A 9,208-nucleotide genomic window follows, 5' to 3' on the forward strand; every position below is an offset into this window, starting at 1 on the left:
CTCTCTTGCATGAAAGTGACTTTTCCATGTCTTTCATGGCCTTCATGAGTTTGGAGTTGTTCTTTCTGAGCTTCACTTCTTTCTCAAGGATCTTGTCAGCCCTTGGACTTCAGTTCATGTTCAAGAATTCTTGATAGTTTCTCTCCATGCTTTCCTCCTCGCTTTAAGAGGAGATTTCCTTCACTCCTAATGACTCACCAAGGTCGTATTTGTCAATGTACTCTGAGTCGTTATCGGAGCTTGCATCTCTTGCGAGATGTTCCGGGTTGATGACTGCTTTTGACAAGAGTTAGTTTGTTGATTGGCTCAAGAGACGGTGCATGAGAGATATGATGAGTGGCCTTTAGATGAGAAAACAACATGCTGAGATGTAGACCACAGGGAAGCCCTCTGGTTGTTTCAATGAGCACTTTGTTCATTCTTAAGGCCACAAGAAAAGCTGCATTGATGGTTTGATCAACCACATGACAAATATTTGCGTGGCATGAATATTCACATGATTTCCTCCTCTGCAGTAGATGTTGTGATCTATTATCTTGTTCTATATGTTGAACCTAGGTAATAGATCTCTTCCCATCAAACCGTGAGCAAGAATTTCTGGGTGATCGGAGTCGGTGGGTGCAGAAGTGTTTTAGAAAGTCAGTTGCCTGTATGTACTCAGGCAGATTTTCCATCTCGTGTCTCCTACTGTAGAAGCAGAGTCCAGTAGTATGAACATTTAAGATTATACCAAATTTCTCCAGAGTGAGTTCATGCCATCAATTGCCTAGATGAAATTTTACTATATCATCTTCAAACATAAAGTTGGCATAGAATTCATTCACAAGTTCTGGATAGACCATTCCTTCGAGGACAAGAAATGTTGTTAGTCCCAGATGCGAAAACTTGTCAACAGCTTCAGGAAATGCTTTGCAATTGGCCATTCTTCCTTCTATGATATTTCTTTTGCTAATCCATTTCTTATTGTAAGAAATTCTTGATTTTACACTTATTGGGTGGCTTATAGATCACTTGGTCTCTTGATTTGGCATCCTTTATCCTTGCCATTTCTCGTACAATAACACTTCAACTTAAATCAAAGTGAACGTACAAATGACTCAATCGTGTAATCACTGTTTTGCAAACTTAGTTAATACAAGCACAATTATGTTCAAGTGTTAACTTTCTCATATTTTCACCCTCTTTTGGTAGAGATATGTTTGCAGATGTATGAATGCATGTTTTCACAATATTCATACAAGACAATGATTTGCAAACTTGGTTATCATCAATACTTAGTGTATTGATATTAACCTTCTTCACATTCTCACCCTCTTTTGGTGACAACAATATTGAAGGTACGCGCTACGCGGCTAAATATTATTGATAAAAATTAGATAAATATAAGGGTTGGCAAAAAATTAAACAGTTCAAAATTAACCTTCAGAGGTTATGGTCATTCATTAGAAGTGGCATATACATCGAAAATCGTTTACCACAATTTACATCATCAATAACCTAAGTACTACAAGTTTAATGTCTAACCATCAAAAGACAAACTCACTAGATCAATAGATATATAAAAAAACTTCTAATAATTCTGCATATGGTGCTGAAAATGTGCAGAATCTTAAGGCTTGCATTGCAAAATAGATTAATCACATAAGCTCATCAAATTCGTGAATGTCATCCCATGCAACGCAGAACCTGGTTTCAGTACGCTCAAATACAATCCACACTTCGTCGCCTGGTTCATAGTCATTTAAATTGAGGAAACTCCTCCATCCAGCAGAGATATATAACTTTAGTTTTGATGTGTTTCTGGTTTCCAACAACTTCCAGGTGTGGGTTCTGTCAAAAGCATCAACGCATTCATAAGTGAACCCGCCAACTAACTCTGGTATCTCAAGTGCCTCTTCTGGTAGGCGCTGTATAGGAAAAAACATTCTTTAGTGCTCTTATGAATGCAATTCAGGAATGTATAATTTATATGTAACAGACTTTAGCATGAAAATAAACAACTTACCCATACATTTGCCCTCAGTGTGGTCACGAAAAAATAAACGTCGTTAGTGTTCATGTTGTCGCTGTTAATTTATGTATACAAGGAAACAAATGTCAGATGCAGAATACCTGAATATAACTGACTTGTCTAAATATACTTTTGTTAAACATGTTAGAAACATATTAAATAAGATTGCCATAGGTGGTTTGCTGTACTAAAAATGGAGGTAAAGAAGTAGCAGGAATTTCAGAAATATTAAAAGAAAGCCTGCTGACGTTTGCATAAGAACACATGATGACGTCAGCATACAATGACCATTTGCAGGTTTCTATATAGATTTGTGTGCAGTTTTTTTGCTGTTGTGCAGATTTTGCTGTGTTTCTATTTCTGTTTGCAGGTAACTGTATGCATTGCCTATTTGGATGGTGGTTTGAAAATCAGTATATCTCACAAGTTTATAAAAAAAAAAAAAAAAAAAACATAAACAGAAGGGAAAAAGAGGTTGCAGACATGTATAGAAAATCAACAAATGTGCAATTGTAAAGTGATCAAGAAGGGAAACAAACCTTTTCCTTTGAGCAGTGCTGATCTTATGCTGTTTGCTGAGAGAGAATTGGCGATGAAGTAGATGGAGATGGTTAAGGTGATTTTGTAGGTGAAGTAAGTAGATAGAAGATCTGGTCAGGTGAATGGAGATTTCTTGAGCTTCCCAAAAATTAAATGTTGATTGTAGGTTTGGTTGATAGCCTTGAATGCCTTGGTGTAAATGATGTATTAAGTGTTTAGTGTAGGTAACTTTGGTCTGCAGCAGCAAGTCTGTTTAATTAGAGCTGAAAGCATGCAAGAAATTGAGTTTTTTTTTATTATTATTTTCAGCTGTGAATTGTCTACAAGCATGTCATGCAGTACCTATCAGCGTAGACAACAATATGTACGTATAACAACTGGTTGAAAAAATACAAACCATAAGTATAATAGATTGTACAATTGACTACCAATACTAAATTGAGAGAAACAGAATGCAACTAATTAAATAGACATGCTGAAAGTACCTGATTTAGAACATTCATTTAAAAGTCTACATTTCGTAACAGAAATTTGCAGAAACATACCAATGCATAAAAACCATAATGTACAGACCAAATTGGTTCATCAACGATCAGGAAGCTAACATACAATGATAATTTACATCCTAAACTAGTCAAGGATTACAAATACAGGTACACAAACCAAGTTTTCAGTGAGCACACAAATAATTAATGCACTTCTAAAAAAGTTTTGCAAAGCAACACCAAGTAATGTGGTTTACAAGCTTCTAGCCTCCAAACCAAAAGAAACTGCCCATTATGCCCGCTACCGCGCCTGTGATCAGGCTTGAACTCTGCCGCTATTTTTCCTTCCCCGTGTGTTACCCTTCTTGGACTCTTCGGTGAATAAAGCTCGTTTAACCGTCTTCTTTGAACTCCCTTTTTTCTGGTTTCCCTTTCTTTGGCTGCTCTAGCATCTGTAACTGGACAGTCGATGGAGGCGTGCTGTTTGTGGCATTTGTGGCAACTGCAACTGTGCATGAATAAGATGTATAAATGCAGGTTGCAGGTTATAAAACAAAACTGAATGTAGGCTGCGTAAGTTGGGACATTAATAAATTAAAGAATAGAGTGCAATGAACAAAGACATAATTATGCAGGTGGCGAACCTGTTGCCAAGTCCTCGAATTCTGTGTAGGCGCGTCAGTGTTTGTCACTACATTTGGTATTTCGTCAAGAATCCTTGTGACGATGAATTCTGGGTGCGTTTTCCTTGATTGAGGGTTGTAGTGGAACTGGAATGTGTGAGTCTGCCCTTCTATGGCTCTTATGATGGGTGGTAATTCATGAGGCTGATCATAACCTCTGTTTGTTATGAGGTCACTGCAAGTGGTTCCAACAATTACATCACCCGCTTCTGAGAAAAAGGTAAAGGATGCATTATTCGATGTGTCATTGATGATAGTTTTGAAGCAGTAGCTGAAACATGTCATGAAAGAAGTTAGTTAGTCTGCAGTTAAGTAGGAGAAAATTTATGGTTGCAAGGCGTTCTTACGTGGGCGTGTAGGTAGCTTTGGTACCGTGGACCCAGCATGTGTAATTGTTAGGAGCGTCAATGTCCTCTGTGACTTTCAACAAACATTCGCTGCAACTTTTGTAATACCAGTCTCTGTTTCCACCAACTTGTTCAATCGTGCCTTCACAAGTGAAGTCCACATTCTGGAAATTGCAAATTTATACGTATATTATTAGGTCAGTTTGAGAGAGATTTAATGGTAATGTAAATAGTTGGTAAAATAGATTGTGCAGTATACAGTAGCAAGCCTACCATGTAGTTGTTCAAGTTGTGGGTCAGAAGTTCTTGCAGGGAAAATCTGTTGCGAAACCGTTCTATTACCATGTCCGGTGATCGCTATAGGTTGATGAGCAATGGTGGGTTTTCTAAGAAGCGCGCATGATGACTGCATGAATATCCAATGCAAGTTAGTAATCAGCGATATAGTAAAAAGGCACGGGTAGTTACTTTAAAAGACAATGCTTACTCATCTATCGAGTCGTTAAATTCTGGTATTGCTGGATTGAAATAACAATGTGTTGCCTGGGTGCAACCAAGCTGGAGTTCCCCTTTTACAAAACAAAGCTAAAAAACAGGCAACAAATGGTCACAAACAAATTTTATTAATGGGCACATAACAATTTCATGTAGTAATTACAAGGTTTGTGTTTAAAATTGTTACATACCAAGGTAAAGCTTAGGGCGGCATGAGCTGACCGCCAACACAACTGGTTTTTCCATAGCATCGTATGCGTCCGAGTCAAAAGAAGTTGCAAGCTCATTCCAGAGAGTAAGCTGAATTGTATCACCGATGTACACAAATGTGTGTGAAACTATCAGTTAGAAATAGATACTAAAAAAAAAACTAAAAGGAAAAAAATTTGTGCTGCTGTTTGTCAAAATTAATCGGCGTCGGTCCACCCTTGTTGCGAAAAGCAATTCAGTTTTTTTCCCAGCAACACATTCTTTTTAGTAAATGTTGTTGTGTTCAAAAGTTTGTAAATTAAATAAAGAAAATGCCCAAACATTGCATATATTTATTTATTTTTCCTAAATAATGGCTTACTCAAGATTGGTGACGTCGATTGTTCTTCTTATAAGCTGTTTGCGGTTAATGTCTCCAATCACCACCGGGTCTTCAAGGCGATCAATGCAGCCAATGTAGTCTGTTCACATATATTCCTTATCAATGTATGTCTAAGCATTTAAATCGAAATCATAAGATATTATGCAAAAAATACCAGCGAGGACAGTGGTGTTTGGTACACGCGTGCGTAGTTGATTGTAAGCAACAAACTGGAAGTAATGGTCAGGGTAGTCTGCAAATGGAAGTTCTTCAAAATCTGTGTTGCGATCAAACAAAAATGTCATTGGCCCTGGTAATATCTTCTCCCAGCGAGTTATAGCATGAGCCGAGAAGTTTGTTATCACATACATCTTGTTCAAGTTCATAAGCTCGTCAAAGTAAGCTTTATCACTGTATCACATATTCACAAGCATAGGGTAGTGCTGCAACATGTCAAGAGCATCAAACAGACGGTATAAATAAAAGATGAAAACATGTCAGCAGAGATGTAAAATACGAATACCATTTCATCGATAAGCATGCAACAGTAACCGGTTGGAGCCTGGTTGTGATAACTGTAAGTAACCCACTTACGATAAATTCTCGCTGCAATTGTTCTATCTATATCACCAGGTATTAGCTGTGCCAGCGCCGTTATTTGTGTCATACTATCAAAAGGAAGTAAATAATCAGTACTAAATATGAATATATATTAACTATGTACATAATTTATCTGTGGCTGTGGTCTTCTTTAGCAGCTGGTGGTGCCTTGAAGTTGGTAATTTCGGACAAAAATCAGCGTATACAATATTTTTTGTTATGCCAGCGCGCCAGAACAAAGACTCGCACTGCATACAAACGGACGTACAGTCCCTTGAATTAGGGTATAAAGGAGATATGTCTGTGCAAACACAAGGAAATTGTTAGAAAGTATATAGAATATATAAACAGGCACGAAAAGAGGAAAATCACTTGCACACTCAACAACAGTAACTGCCAGTAAAATGAGCTGTTTTATGAAAGTAGCATAACTACTTTATAAAGCTAGCAAAATTGCAGTTCACTTTACAAATCAGCTGCTTTAACAAACGGGAAAAACCCAAACACCCACAATAACAAAAGGAATGCAGAACTCCAGTTCACTTTTTGCAAAATAAAGGTAGCAGAATTTGTACACAAACAGAAGACACACTAAAGCTCACCAGAATATTGATACATGCAACAAATAACAAATAACAAATAACAAATACCAAAGATATAATAAATAAGGCACAATATAACCCTTGGTTACACGAAACGGATTTCTTTTGTTAATTTTGCCTTTTTCCTGACAGGTTTAGAGGGGAAACTACTGACAAACTGAGGTTTAAAATGTGCTATTTACAAAATAAAGAAAATCATTCAGGCAAAATTAAATTTAAATGAAACACAAAAACAACAAACAAATAACAAAAAACAAATAACAAAAAACATGAGGTATAGGTAATTTCCAGGCTAGCAAATGTGTAAAGCTATCAATTTTAGTGACTCTTGCACTCCACAATGGTAACAAAAAAACAAATACATATTCCAGGCTCAAACTGTCATTTGCTATCTGGTAAAATAAAACAAATCTAATGAGCATAAAAAATAGCATACACATATAAAATACAACACACATATATGAAAAGCACAAACAGACAAAAGACAACATGATCTAAGATATTGTAAGTCACAGTAAAACATCATAGAAACAAAAAACAAATTAAGGCAAAGATAGTGCACTTGACAGTAAACCAGCATACATATAGTCAGACAAACTGCAAGAACAAATATTTGTTAAAACTTTTTAAAAGAGCATCAACAATAAAAAATTTGAATAAGAAACATTAGCATACCATCAGCAGAATCCGAAGCACTGGCATGTGCCCTACGAAGAGAAGCCCTTTTCTTAGATTCTTTATAGGAAACTGTTAACACCTATTTCCTTATGAGGTAAGGCTTAGTGTGTCAACACAATACTAGAAGTGATCTAGCTAAAGGTGTGGGAGTGTTGCCGATTAATTTTTACCCTCGGGAAATAATCCCTGCAGACCTGGTTCACAAGTATAGAAACTTGTGGGGTGGCTTTATCAATCTTTTGTCTGTTGAGCGTATAATTGTTAGCCGGATGACTTCTAGTAAGAGAAAGTACTGTGAGAGAGAGAAAGGTGAAGTCTCTGCTCACAAGTTGTCAGAATGTCTGAATGTGTAAAATGACAACCCAAGGGGTCTATTTATAGTGATAGATCCACCGGGTTGTTCAGGAACACGTGTCAGATGATGATACGTTCTGTTATTCGTGATCCGAAATATGCACTGGATGTGACGTTCTTCGGTCAGGGCTTAAGCGCTAGGCGGCCTTCAGGGCTTATGCATGACGGAAGCAGCCTGCACAGTGGAGAACGCTTGACGGACAGTTTCATAAAACCATTGTTCTCAGTGTTCCTGATGCTATTTTCATGCAAATACTGTGCCTTTATGTGTGTATACGATAGGATACACCATTAAGTCCCCCCAGTTTAATGACTTAAGCATTTGAAAAAGGATTAAGTTGTTAAACTTCTGCCAACGCATGCCAAACAAGTCTTCACATTTGCCATTTGCATCGGGGAAAACATTATTGATAATGATGACAGATGAATTTTACTGACATTATGATGATTACTTTTAAATGGTTGAGATTCTTCACGCGCCACCAGCTGTAAAAAGCGTTTCTGTATATCCCACTTTTAAACTTTCCCATACACGTGTCACGATCGTGTCCATAAAAAATACATTGATGAATCTCTATATAAACCGTCATAACCTTTGAACTTCACTTTTTTACTTTTGCTCAAGATCTAAAAAGCATATCTCTGCCCAAATCTTCATCACCTTCCTCAAGCTTTTACTTTCAACTTTTTAAGGTTTTTCATCTTTCAAGGTCAGTTGCATTTTACCTCGCTGTTACTTCTTTTACTGTTCTTATTATTACCATGGCTTTTGTGTCGAGTACTGGCCGAGAGAACGTGGAGCTTTCTTCTTCAAAAACAACCGACCTTCCTGAGGTTAGCACGATAGCATTGTCATTATCGGAGAGCCATTTTGACGGCTTGAAGATCGCTTTTCATCATCGTAATCAATACAACCTAATTCTTCCTACTGGCAATCAAAGGGCCAATAAACCGCCTGCCGGAAAAATTACTTTGTATGCTTTACAACTTACTCATGGCAACCTCCGTGTTCCTCTTACTAAATTTCTTCTTCGTATCCTTAGATACTATAGAGCCTGCCTGAGCCAAATCCATCCCCACGGCCTTCAAAAAATTATCCTTTTGGAAATGTATTTCAATGCCAGCAATATTAAGCCTCGCCTTAAAGTTTTCATCTCTCTTTTTAGAATTCGAATGATTAGCCACTGTTGGCTTACGATTGACAATAAACGAAATACATATTTTGTTGGGAAAAATAAAGTTTCAAACTTGAAGGACTGGAAGAGTCCATTTTTCTTTGTTGACGAAGGAGTTATTCCGCAGTAGTATTCCTTGGTCTGAAAATGGAAGTCTATAGATGCTGGTGTGGGAAAGGCCATTAAGGTAACCACCACAGAGAAGCGAATAGTAAATAATCTTAAAGCTCTCCGCCTTCCGCCTAGATCATATGAGAAATATGAGGGTATTCTTGTGCTGTGTAAAGTGAGCCAAGAATGGCCAAGTACTTCTGTGCCAATACTCCGCCAGAAAAACCAGGGTAGGATGTGATATGATCATCCTAACATATATATTTGTCTATCTTTTTTATGCCATTATTGCTTATGTTTGCTATTTTTGCCCTTGTTTAATTTTAGCAGAAAATACCGAGATGCTTGTTCATTCTGCTATCTTATCCCTCGATCTTAAGGATGATGTGGAGATCACTGCTCGTGACAAAACCCTTACTGAACTAGAGGTAGAAAGGGTTGCTGCTGAAGCTGAGGCTGCTGTTGCTGCTGCTAATGTTGAAAAGGAAAGGGAAGGCAGTGGCAGTAGTTCAGATAGCGAGTCCGAGTCCGACACTGAACGGACGGTAGAGGAAAC

At 37.5% G+C, this 9,208-nt stretch overlaps 1 protein-coding gene across 1 annotated transcript; it reads right to left on the bottom strand.

Moving 5' to 3' along the window:
- Positions 1 to 3,240: 3,240 nt before the first annotated feature.
- On the bottom strand, positions 3,241 to 5,799 carry LOC139863993 (replication protein A 70 kDa DNA-binding subunit B-like). The gene is made up of 8 exons (XM_071852587.1): positions 5,627 to 5,799; positions 5,308 to 5,543; positions 4,753 to 4,899; positions 4,610 to 4,635; positions 4,326 to 4,472; positions 4,067 to 4,230; positions 3,681 to 3,990; positions 3,241 to 3,516 (listed from the first exon to the last, which is right to left on the bottom strand). Exons 1-8 carry the CDS (start codon positions 5,797 to 5,799, stop codon positions 3,241 to 3,243), a joined length of 1,479 nt encoding a protein of 492 aa, XP_071708688.1.
- Positions 5,800 to 9,208: the final 3,409 nt, after the last annotated feature.

The sequence above is a fragment of the Rutidosis leptorrhynchoides genome, chromosome 8 (genome assembly GCF_046630445.1).
Source record: "Rutidosis leptorrhynchoides isolate AG116_Rl617_1_P2 chromosome 8, CSIRO_AGI_Rlap_v1, whole genome shotgun sequence".
Classification (NCBI taxonomy): Eukaryota; Viridiplantae; Streptophyta; class Magnoliopsida; order Asterales; family Asteraceae; genus Rutidosis; species Rutidosis leptorrhynchoides.